The sequence below is a fragment of the Poromitra crassiceps genome (assembly GCF_964638095.1).
Source record: "Poromitra crassiceps genome assembly, chromosome: 3".
Classification (NCBI taxonomy): domain Eukaryota; kingdom Metazoa; phylum Chordata; class Actinopteri; order Beryciformes; family Melamphaidae; genus Poromitra; species Poromitra crassiceps.
This window is the reverse complement of record NC_139625.1, coordinates 71,421,556-71,434,644: the sequence shown is the minus strand read 5'-3', so window position 1 is coordinate 71,434,644 and position 13,089 is coordinate 71,421,556. Positions and strand designations below refer to the sequence as shown.

Below are 13,089 nucleotides of genomic sequence, written 5' to 3'. Positions count from 1 at the left end.
CAGCCCTAATTAAGAAAATCCAGCTCCGTTAGGTCACCTGCAGGGGTACTTTTTAGTACACTTCCTGAAAGATTCAGTGTGATCGCACGTAAAATGGTATAGCTGTGGCTGAACACAATTCTGCTCACTCGCTCACTCACTCACTCACAGATGGACACTTATTATAGGATGATGTTTATAGCTCTTGGTAATGCATCTGACCATAACTGTTATTTGGTTTCTAGATGCACGTGTGTGATAACCAGGGGTGTAGTGCTGTGGGAGTGCAGGGGAGCGGAGCTCCGACCCTTTTTCTCCAAGGGGTTGTTTTTACAATAGTAAAATATGGGGTTGTTACTCATATAGGTGTGCTCCCCCAGCCCCCAGTTCTCTATAGCACTCACTGGTGATAACTATGTTTACATGATGATGAAATCCACTGTAGTGGCTATTATCTTCTTAGGAAACAGGTAAATAAACTGTTTCTGAGTGGAGGTTTTAATGAGAGGGCGGCACTTCCCTATTCGCTGCTCTGAGAAGTTATAAAATGAGTCATTCCACCTGCCTCACTGACTCTCCTCCTTACGGCAACTCTGTTTCCTACTTCCTCCTACTTTAGCACTCTCCCTCGTTATAAAAGACACTCACTCACAAGCACGCACTTACTCACTCACTCACTCACTCACTCACACACACACACACACACACTCACAAGCACTTTTCACCATGGGGAACTTTGCTGCCAATGAGGGACTCTCCATCTTTGTTATTGTGAGTATTTTAGTTGTAATTGCTGCAATTTTCTATTTCAGCTGTCTTGGGGTTGAGAGGTTTTCTGCTCTAAATGAGTTGTTTTGTCTTGTTTTTTCTTCTTCTTCTTCTTCTTCTTCTTCTTCTTCTTCTTCTTCTTCTTCTTCTTCTTCTTGGTTTTATCTGCATTTGTCTTGTTAACCCTAAGGCAAAAGGCGAGTTTTTATATTTTGGATGCTACAATTAGCTGTATTTTATTAAATATGATTTGATTCAGCACAATAAAGCATAAAGCATTTTGAATTTCATGCAGATTACAACTTTTCATACTCATTTAATGCCTTTTGAATGAATGGGTGGGTGGAATTTCTGAATTTGAGAATTTCATAGTTTGAGAAGATCATTCTGTTAATTTTTTCATAAGCTGTTCTATTTTTTAGTTCAACTGAATTGATTTGGGTGTCTTATTTCATGCCGTGGTTGATTTACAACTTTGCACACAGCATGTAGAAGCAGGGTAAAGCCTTGTGAATGAAACGTGTGTTTGGATGTGTGTTACAGCTGGTATGGCTGGGGATCAATGCGTACCTGTTTGTCGACTTCTACATGCGCTTCCTGACCCCAAAATGGCTTTACACCAGAGTCCTTCTCGGGGTAAGTCCATCCCACGTCCATCTCTTTTTCATTTCCATGCCAGCAAACAGATTTAACACTGATTGCAAATATAATCAAGCTAATAAAAAATATAGATATTTAAATCATGACAAAATAGACAACATGCTCATAAAAGTGAGTGGGCCTGCTGCCCTGCTGGTTGTGCTACAGTGAATGTGTTTCATAACATCACAACTACTTTCAAGATGATTATTTTTTCAATGTTTGATTTATTGGTAGAAGCCGGAAGGAAATATTATAAATCCGAGCACCATGACTCACTGTGCTGACAAAGTCTGTTCTGGGTAATTGCACTGTTATCAGACAGTTATCATAACCTACAAACACAGAAACCTCATAGCTACACATGCTTCATATTCCTAAAAGTAACAGTTTCAAAATTATTTTCAGAGTACCAGGTGTACGCAGGTGTATGCATGTGTTTTATTTACCAGAAGAGAGAAGGAAGAAGAAAAGGCTCAATCAAATGGCTCATGAAAGTTGCATAAATATATATACAGGCCTATACAATTTGTCATTTGAAAAATAACCCATTGTTTCTCACTTCCTCAAATTCCTGTATGTAGGCGACAGTTGTAGTCACAGTTGTAGTCACCAATGTTAGTCAATCCTGTAATTAACAACAGATGCTGCTTTTTTGTAGTTAATACACCAAATTTTATTTTTATTACAATACGAAAGTCACATTGGAGTTATGCAAACATTGGAGGCAGAAATATATAATAATCTCATTTTCAATCAGCTTTGTATCATTACAAAATCAGCAGTATATCCGAAAACTGTACATTCATTTAGTTTGACAGTTATTGAGAGTTGATTTAAGTTGTGGACCAGTGATGTCATTCATGCGCAAATGACATCACTGGTCCACAAATTGACTCAAATCAACTCTCAATAACTGTCAAAATAAATGAATGTGTTGTAAGGAAAAGGATCTAGGCTTATATCCAGTAGGGCTACAGTAATAGCATATTTCGATGAGCATAGAAACCTGCTTTAGATGTTAGAGGAGAAAGGGGCAAGTGTGAGCGTGATCGTTGAGCAGGAAACCCACTGTACATTTTGCTGAATTAGACCCACAACAGCTTCAAATGGCCAACATACCCAACAGGGAAGGCAAGTAGCACTACCCTGTAGTCTATCTACACTCAGACCCAACAGGGAAGGCAAGTAGCACCACCCTGTAGTCTATCTACACTCAGACCCAACAGGGAAGGCAAGTAGCACCACCCTGTAGTCTATCTACACTCAGACCCAACAGGGAATGCAAGTAGCACCACCCTGTAGTCTATCTACACTCAGACCCAACAGGGAAGGCAAGTAGCACCACCCTGTAGTCCACGGGTTTTCAAAGTCTGAGAATGTGGGCCCCTCCTGTGACAGATCTTGGAAAAAGGTGCCCCCTTGCTCAATCCCATATTGGATCATAGTTATATTATTTTACCCCAAACACTCAACAGTTGAGCCAAGATAGCCTGATGTTGCTGTTTGCCATACTTCAGAATACACCAAATACATATAAAGGTCTGTCTGAAGGCATTTAGTAGTTTATGACTCTGGGAAAGTGGGAAAAACAGTCAAACAGTCAAATCTCTTTAACCAAATCATGCACATTTAGCCATTCTATGTGATCTCATTTTGATAATGTAATATTGTAGTCTATCTACAGTGTTGGGGGTAATGGATTACAAAAAAACGCATTACTGTAATCATATTACATTTGTCTGTAACGAGTATGTAAAGCATTATAGTCCTAAATCCAGTAATCACATTACAGTTACTATTCAAACACTTATGGTGTTACTTGCATTACATAAGTTCTTCAATTATCTGCAGGATCGGGATTGAATCTGCAGGATTATGGCAAAAATAAACACCAAACGTGCAGTGCTTTTTCATGCACTTGATTATGCAACACACCAACTAGATTGGATGGGTTAGGTGACAATGCATCTCAGGCGATGTTGCAGAGTAACGCAAAAGTAATGTAATGAGTAGTGTAACAAATTACTTTCTCCAGGGAGTAATTAAATCAAGTAAGGCATTACTTTTTAAAGTACTGTGTAATGTGTAATATATTACTTTTTTTAGTAACGACCCCCAACACTGTCTATCAGACACAACAGGGAAGGGAAGTAGCACCGCCCTGTAGTCTACCTACACTCAGACCCAACAGGGAAGGGAAGTAGGGCTGATGAGAGGAGTTGAGTTTGCTCTGTGGTCACAGCTGGTTCCATGATCACCTGGCTGGGTCAACACCATGACTGTACAGCTGACCTGGAACGAGCAGAAGTGAAACCAAGAGCCTCAAACTTTCTGTGTGCGTGTGCGTGTGCGTGTACGTGTGTGTGTGTGTGCACGTACAAGGACCAAATATCCTCACAGGTTGGGTTAAGGTTAATGGTTTGATCTGTCTGTTTCATCTAAATTTCCTTTCAAAGATGTATTAGGAAGAACTGATCAATTTTCATGTTGATTGCACATTTATAGTTTTATTTGATGTAGTTATGAATGTATTATATTATTATTATTATTATTATTATTATTATTATTATTATTATTATTATTATTAAGGTAATAATAATAATAATTATTATTATTATTATTATTATTATTATTATTATTATTAATATTATTATTATTATATATTATATTATATTATATTATATTATTTTATTTACCGGTATTTATTTATCGTACATATGACATATCACAATGAATTTGGGGGCGTAAAGTTGGAGATTGGAGTTTTAGTACCAAATATTTTGCCCAACATGCTCTCTTGGGTCTCTCTCTCTCTCTCTCTCTCTCTCTCTCTCTCTCTCTGCAGCACGCTCTCCCCTGGGCCCGAGCGTCCGCTGCCTGCCTCAACTTCAACTGCATGCTGATTCTGCTGCCGGTCTCCCGAAACCTGCTCTCCCTCGTGCGCGGCACCATCCAGGTATTTGGAAATCAGGCATTTTATGAAGGGTTTATTTATAAATGATATAGGCTTCATTTTGTAAAACCCTGATCATTAGTAAGTTCATCAATCAATATCTCTATGATACAGTAAAAAAAACGTTTTGTGGTATCAATAATTTACTTTATTGTGAATTAAACTCTACACACTTCTATGCATGCACACACAAATACATATACAATCACACAGACACACACACACACACACACACACACACACACACAAACGCACACTATGTAGCCTCTATATCAATAAAATAAAATAAAAATAAAACAGTAATGCCTACAGAGATTTACCATCCATTGATCTCATCAGTAAACCTTCAAACACACTGGAGATTTCGCTTCACTTTCATATTTGAACACACTGTCCTTGTCTTGTCTCCAGTGCTGCAGCCGCACAGCTGCCCGTCAATTGGACCGAAACATCACTTTTCACAAACTGGTGGCTTACATGATCGCCTTCCACACAGGTTGGTAGCTTTTATTTCTATTTTCAATTTTTTGGTATTTAATTCGTTATTTGATCAGGGAGAATGCATATTAATAAACATTTGCTTGAATATCAATATACAAGATTTAGCCAGATGCTCATTTCCATCTGCAGTCCCTGCAGCAGGCCGATGCCACAACATGGACAAAGAAGTAAAACATCATAAACACAATAAAAACATGGTATAGAAAGACATTTACAAATATACATGATGTACATGATTGAATTTGATGCCCAGCGTGTGACTGTGAACACCACAGACACTGGACAACAGGTCTAATTAATGGTTGCATGCTTGGTTTGCCTTGAGACACTCCTTCAAATGTCATTCTTTGGATTGTTGAGTTGGACACCAGTCTCTGTTAGTCTCTGTTAGTCTTGCTCTGTATATGATCAGTTTGTGCATGCAAACATAACATGGAATATGTCCAATTTGGGTGTTCTCAAATGTTTTTATGTCCTGACTCCCAAATAAGATACACATTAGACCCATTAAGATTTAGTCCCGTATGGTAAGATTTTAGTTGGCAAGCTGCAGCACTGGATGTGTGGAAGATAGTATTACAGGCTAGTGGTGAGAGTAACACCTATGATTAGAAAAGTCATTCTTATACATTCTGTGATTGAGATCATTTTCACGGAATTAATTTCTAATGATATTGAACTACTCCTTATTTTTGCTGGGGGCCCTCATAACTCATAAGGACCCCTGGGCATCCCCGAACCCCAGATTATCAACCACTGCATTAATTACATTGACCTACTTCATGACTTAATCAACATCACTCCACTTACAACAGTTACAGTGACTTAGTTATGATTGTTTTCTCCAGTCATAGCAAGTATTTGTCAGCTTATGGATCCTCTGAGATGTTTTAACACTTACTTGGAATATCTTTTGACAATCTGTCCTTTTTCATTTGTGCTAGCGGTGCACTTGATTGCCCACCTGTTTAACTTGGAGTTTTACTGGGCCGGCCAGCTGAATCGCGACAGCAACCTGCTGCCCTTCGTTCTCTCTCAGATCGACAACGGGACCGACAACCGCAACTACCTGAACATCTTCAGGAGCAACGAGACGGTGAGTTACCTGTTGAGACTTTTTCTCACTCGGTGTCGCTTTGGATAAGAGCAGGAGATACATATAATGTCCAATATGGCCGCCAAAAGACACATTAAGTTACTTGAAAGCCTGTTCTATAATTCTGTCTGTTTGGATTGGAGTGTGAAGTGTAAAGACAAGAAGGTGATCCTAACAGTTGAGATCTTCTTTCTCCCCTGGGTGCAGACCCCCACACTCATTGCGTTCACCACCATTGCCGGGCTGACAGGCGTGGTCATCACTCTGGCCCTCATCATCATCATCACCTCCTCCATGGAGGTCATCCGCCGCTCCTACTTCGAGGTCTTCTGGTACACCCACCACCTGTTTGTCGTCTTCTTCATCGGCCTGGTGATACATGGCTTCGGGTGAGTCGGCACAGGAAGGCTTTTTGCTTCCATGGGTTTTTTACCTTCGCCAACAAAGTTACTTATTGAACTACAGTTCAATGACATTATGTGAATCTACTCTCCAACACTGATCATTCCTGGTTGTGTTGTTGTATTGAGGCCCTGCTTCTCCAAAAGTAACAGTAGTCTACTTTCTTCTTACTTTAAACAATTGAGTCTTCTGTGGTTGTGATTCAGCTGCTCAGTATGTCATCAGTCTTTCCTGTGTTGTGTTTGTGACCACAGGCGGATTGTGCGGGGACAGACAGAAGATAGTTTGCGCGACGCCCCTCCGGATAAGTGTGAAGAGCAGTTTAGAAACTGGGGGAAAAACGGCACTTTCTGTCCTGTCCCCGACTTTGCTGGAAATCCCCCGGGGGTGAGATGAGAAGACAGACCGCAAACCATCAGTTTGGATCTTATTGTCATAAATAATGGATGAGATTTATTTGATTTGATTGCTTTTCATAGTATTTTTGTTTTTAATTAAGTTTTTAGTTATTGCTAGTTGTCTAATTGCTGTTGTAGCCTAGTATAATAATGATAACAATAATATAATGAGTATTAGTATTCCTATTTGTGTCAGTAGTATATTGTACTTCATTCTAATTAAATGTATATTCCTTTTCCTCAGACCTGGAAGTGGGTGCTTGCTCCGATGATCCTGTATGTGTTTGAGCGGCTGATCCGCCTCTACCGTGCCAATCAGAAAGTGGTCATCACCAAGGTGGGTTACAGACACTGCTCTGTAATGGAAAGGCACAAGGGTTGATCCCTGTGCCGACTTCAATGGAAAATAATATAAATGTGATTATATTGTAGGGTCAGCTGAGCCAATGGCCAAACAGTGACACATTTTACCCAATGATGATCACCATGCAAACTGTTTGACCTCACCTTAAAACGCCGTTATATAATAAAGCTTCTAGCATCTACTTCCGTTTTAGAGGCTGTGACCAGCCCCCCAGCGTCAGGTCTCAGCCTTGAAGCAAATTGAACATGGTGGCCAAGCTCAGTATTGCAAGTCACGACTGCAGCCCAAAAAGAGTTTTAACCATCCACATACATGGGGAAAGAAGCGGCTGTAAAACTCCGGGAAATGTTTTCTGGGTGTTACTCAACGTAAAAAAAGAATCGACTCTTTGTCGTCATCATTTATAACGTATTTAAATTCTCAGATTAATCTCAGATTTCTGGGAATAAACTCAGAATTCTGACTTTAAACTCAGAATTCTGACTCGGAATTCAGAATTCTGGGACTTGTCTACATCCTTCCTAAATGCCGCACTCAGTGCCACCCTTGCTTGAGTCGGTGCCCCACCTCGGCCACCCCAGTCCAAACAGCCTGGACATGCCACTGGTGTGAGGCTGTTGAGTAAAATCACATCTTCACCTCCATATGCGAGGCACGACACTTATCCGACTTTTACTGATATTGGCCAATATCAGCCTGATATATCAATAAGCCTAATGATCCGCCTCGGCCACAGGTGGTGATGCATCCCTCCAAGACCCTGGAGCTACAGATGAAGAGGAAGGGCTTCCACATGGAGGTGGGTCAGTACGTCTTCATCCAGTGTCCCTGCGTGTCCCAGTTGGAGTGGCACCCCTTCACCCTGACCTCCGCCCCCGAGGAGGACCACTTCAGTGCCCACATCCGCATCGTGGGTGACTGGACGCAGGGCGTGTACGAGGCCTGTGGGGGTGACAAGGCCGACCCCAAGCAGGCATGGGAGCTGCCAAAGTAAGGGAAGAAGTTTGTCTGAAACTGATTGTGTTCAATTGGCCTCTTTTGAAAAGAGTAGTTGAAGTGTTGAAACGGTTGCAGCCAGCAGCGGTTGATTGCGCAGCAGAAGGCAATGTAATTCTTCCCCTTTAAAGAGCTAGCAGAGAGGCAGAAAAAAGACAAGGAGGAGAACTCATGGAGCGTTTATCTTCCCAACATCAAATTTGTTCATTTGTTGTTCAGCGAGCATGCTGGGTAATCTGGAGCATTTTTCTGCTGTCTTTAGACTGCACGGTGATTCATCTATCTCCCCCCTGGAAAGACATAGATGGCCTGTTGTGAAACTGCCGTCTTGCTGCTGTTTTGTCAGTTGCTTGGTGACGATTACGTTGCATTTGTGGGCTAACAGTGGAAACAGCTATTTCTTTTTGTGCCTTCTTCTAAAACACAACAGCAGAACAGACATTTCACAATTCTAGATGTGCTAGACCCAAGTTGGCCTTTAATTTAATTAATTCCTTTCATTTAATTTGTTAAGTTTGTTCATTAAATACCAAAGATCTGATGGTATGGGGGGTCACATCCCTCAGTATCTACACTTACATGTAGGCATGAAATGGAATAAGGCCATCATGGGTGGTGGTTGCATTTACTGAAATTGGTGTTTGCATTACTTTCCCCCCACTCTGTCTTGGAATGTATCATGTGCATAATGTAGGCTAATTGGATTAATTGGATGATAAAAATGGCAAAAGTCATAGCAATGTCAAATAAAATATAGATCAATGTATTGTAATTCATGTATTATAGAGAGAAAATACAGTAAAAGATATCAACGTCAAATAGAGTATGCTGATGCCTGATATGAAAAGTTGTTTAACTAATTGTCTCCCTCATGTCTCTTTGCCCCCCTCTCTCTCTCTCTGCAGGATTTCCATCGATGGTCCATTTGGGACAGCCAGTGAGGATGTGTTTCAATATGAGGTCATCGTGCTGGTGGGAGCTGGGATCGGTGTGACTCCCTTTGCCTCCACCCTCAAGTCTGTGTGGTACAAATACATCCAGAACAACCAGGAGGTCTACACCAAAAAGGTCAAGAGAAACTAGTAGTCATTTAAAAAAAATAAACGTCCAGTGCAATGTTCACTATAAGCTGTGTGCAGGATTCCCACAAGCCTTGAAAATCCTTCAAAGTTCATAATCATCTGTTAAGTCTAATTTTGACTAATGTCTTACCCCAAAACACGCCAGGTCTTAAATCAAATATCATGAAAAACAAGACCTTGAAAGTCTTTGAAAAGCCCTTAAATTTGCTGTCCTAGTGAGTGTGGGAACCCTGTGTGTGGATAACTTGTAGAATTATATGTATATAATAATATGTATAATTTATTGTCTATTAAGGACCAATATGGATTTTTGAAGGCCAATATGATACCAATATTTTTGGATTGAAGCTGCTGATAGTCAATATTTTGTGCGAATAACTAAATTAACAAAATTACTTTTTCTTTTTAAGCTACTTGTTAATCTTTTACACTGGTACTTTTACTTCTACTTAATTAAATACAACAGTACTTTTGACTTGAGTAGGACATTCGCAAACTCTTTCCACCATTGCTTGTCGGTATGTTTCTGCACCAGCGACAAAAGATGTTTCTGTCCTGTACGTTTAATGCACTGGGTGAATAAAGTGCCTCTCCTGCAGATCTACTTCTACTGGCTGTGTCCAGAGACCCAGGCCTTCGAGTGGTTCGCAGACCTGCTGCAGTCCCTGGAGGGCCAGATGACAGAGAAGGGCATGGTGGACGTCCTCAGCTACAACATCTACCTCACCCGCTGGAAGGAGGCCGAGGTACGGGGCAGACAGGCAGCACGGGGAGGTCGACAGAGTTCAAGCCACAGTGAAATTTTGAAAGCAACTCGGTTCCTTAATTTGATATATTTCCTTATAAAACAGGATGTAGGGGTGTTTCCATCGGTTGAAATTCATCACTAAAGATTTCTTTCTTATTTTCCAGGAAGTAAAAGTAATGAAAGTTTGATTTTAGATTTTATTTTGTCATTTTGTGGCATAAATTAGAACTAAAAAAGAGCTAAAAAGGTCAAAGGCGACTCGATGCTTCCCTATTTGTTGATAAAATGTTCCAATCTGTAAGACTGATGAAACCTTTTCGAAACCCTTTCAAAACATATTGGGCAAACTGAAAAACACATTGCCGTCAAGCTGCTAATCTCAATGCAGTTTTTCTTCGTTCCTGAAAAGTTGACACTTTGGAGATACAAGGTTTTGTGTGAGCCCCTGATTTATATATTATTAGTCAGTCAAGTCAAAGTCAAATGGCTGTTCCATCTCTGTTGCCTGAAATATAAAATGTCACATAATGTGAATTGACATACAGATCACTCTCTATGTCTCTCTCTCTCTCTCTCTCTCTCAGGCTGCTCACTTCTGGGTTCACCATGAGGCAGAGAATGACCCAATCACAGGCCTCAAACAGAAGACTCATTATGGCAAACCCAACTGGGACCACGAATTCACTACCATCGGGAACAAGCACCCAGGGTGAGGCTCTCCAGAACAGACTGACCTCATATAGTTCATGATTTGATCTGGAGCAATGGAGGGAGGGAAATGTATGAATAAAATTGAATGTTCCTTGATGAATTACAAAAAGAAAACTCCTATTTTGCAAGAAAATTGTTTTAGTAATATTCATGAGTTTTACTGTTATTTGTGCACTACTACTGCTGCTATTATTACTAGTTAATACTACTACTACAGTACTAGTAACAGGATTGTTCCCCCTGTGTGTTTCCTCAGGACTAAAGTGGGAGTTTTCCTGTGCGGCCCGACCGTGCTGGGGAAGGCTTTGTCCAAACAGTGCCTGTCCCATTCAGAAGGTGGAGTGGAGTTCATTTTCAACAAGGAGAACTTCTAAAAACCTTACCACCGCTCTACGAAATGCCAGCACCACATCGACATGGAGAGAGGAAACTGAGACTGACTGCTTATGTATTGAAGTCAGGGTTCCTGTACAACATTGTCCATTTTGAGGTTGCATACTTTTATCAGACCTTAAGATGTACATGTGCTGTATGCTGTTGAGACCAGGAAATATGAAACAAGCGCACACCTTTTAGACCACGGCGCTTTTTTCCCCCTCGCCCCCCCCCGCCAAACACCACCCATATCCCCCTAGCCAGTAATCCTACCCACTCCTCGAATCCCGACTCTCTACCACCTTCCTATCCCTAGCTACGGCCATTTTCACACTAAACGTCCATGACTGAGTGAGTGAGTGAGTGAGTGAGTGAGTGAGTGAGTGAGTGAGTGTCCGTCCTGACTTTTCCATCTCATGGCCCCGGTGGGACCGCTGGTCCAGCACCGCAGTAAAATAAAAATCCAGTAGTCCTCCAAGAAAAAATTCAGTTGTTTCTCAAATTTCAGTGGACTCCATCTACTAAAGAAAACAAAATGTCTGTTATGATTATATTTCACCTCACCACTGTTTGCAACAATAAGCCGAAATACAACCCTAACCCCTGAACTATAACATCCTATTATAACAAGCGCCAATTCGCAATAGCTGTGGCCACATATGCGAATTTCCTAAATGCAGGATGGCAGGGGCAGCCCACGCTACTCTGCCTCTGCCACCCTGCATTTTAACTATACTATTCCAGACATGTGTAGGAGATGAAGACATGCATTGCAGTGTTAGAAAGCAGCTGCGCCCACTGGCAGCTTTTCATTTTCAGGAGCCCGTCTCCAATCGGCCGGCCTGGACTCTGCTCTTCTTCTGCCTTTTCTTTCCACAGATGTTCGGCAAGGATTCTTGCTCAAATGTTGTTTTACCACATTACCTTGTTCTCCTTTTGCATTACATCAGTTTAGTGAAACTGTTGGTTTCAAAACTATTCTTCCTATTTTTAAAGACATTTCGTTTAATTGTTTGTGAGAAATGCTCTCATCTCCCTCAACATCTGCTGTCTAAGTGCCAGTGAGCAAGGCCCTTAACCCATTGGCTGCTAGAGGAGCTTTTCATCAGACTGTGGTTTCACTGGGCAGCTCCCAATGTGTGAATGTTTTTAACTGAATGAGTATGAAGTACCCAGATATGGGAAAGTACACATGTTTAGTTAAGTAGAAGTAGTTACTTGTGTAAAAAAAAAGACTGGTAAAGGTAGAAGTACTGATTCTACTTATTTACTCAAGTAAAAGTACAAAGCATATCGACTTCTGAAAGAACCCCTCTGTCATTATTAATGAGCAGGCTGTGGAAGTTGCACAGCAGTACAAGTAGGCTACCTCGGCACTATAATAGATGATAAGCTGACCTTTGAGCTTCACATAGATGCCGTGTGTCGGAAAGCACACCAGCGCATGTTTTTTTAATCGTAGCTACGAAATTGTAATGTCAACAAGACTTTTATGAAAATGTTTTACTCTTGTTTTATTGAATCAGTTCTTACTTTCTCGTTTGTGAGCTGGTATGGGTCTCTTACCCTCACGAATATGAACCGACTGCAGAGTATTGTGATGGTGTGCAGTAAATTTGCTCACACTATAATGACCTTCATAGCCTGTACAAAGTTAGGACTTTGAAAAAGGCACAGTCATTCTTGGCTGACCCTAGCCACCCTCTGACCCTAGAGTTTGAGCTGTTCCCGTGTGGTCGCAGATGCAGTCTGCTACAATGCAGAACCAACAGGCACAAAAACTAATTTGTTCCTGCTGCCATTGTAGCATTGTAGCTGTTGGAATTTGTTGTATCTGTTTGTTTGATGATTTGTTTGGTTTTTATGCTTCTACTGGCTGCTTCACAAATTTCCCTTCTGGGATAATAAAGACTACCTTGAACCTTGAAAAGTACAGGCTCTGAAATGTAATAATGTATCAAAGTAAAAAGTATATCTACTGGCTGTTTCTGTGCAAAGCTAACTGAAACTCATGTCATATTAATATAATTCAAATACTATTAAACTTAGAAGATCCCCTCCAACAGGTTTTAAG

At 40.9% G+C, this 13,089-nt stretch overlaps 1 protein-coding gene across 1 annotated transcript; it reads left to right on the top strand.

Annotated features, from left to right (window-relative positions):
- The first annotated feature begins 618 nt into the window (after window positions 1-618).
- Window positions 619-12,937, top strand: cybb (cytochrome b-245, beta polypeptide (chronic granulomatous disease)). The gene is made up of 13 exons (XM_083633863.1): window positions 619-750; window positions 1,291-1,383; window positions 4,235-4,345; window positions 4,754-4,838; window positions 5,788-5,939; window positions 6,147-6,328; window positions 6,596-6,728; window positions 6,984-7,076; window positions 7,840-8,093; window positions 9,005-9,167; window positions 9,781-9,927; window positions 10,514-10,638; window positions 10,897-12,937. Exons 1-13 carry the CDS (start codon window positions 706-708, stop codon window positions 11,012-11,014), a joined length of 1,701 nt encoding a protein of 566 aa, XP_083489989.1. The 5' UTR covers window positions 619-705; the 3' UTR covers window positions 11,015-12,937.
- Window positions 12,938-13,089: the final 152 nt, after the last annotated feature.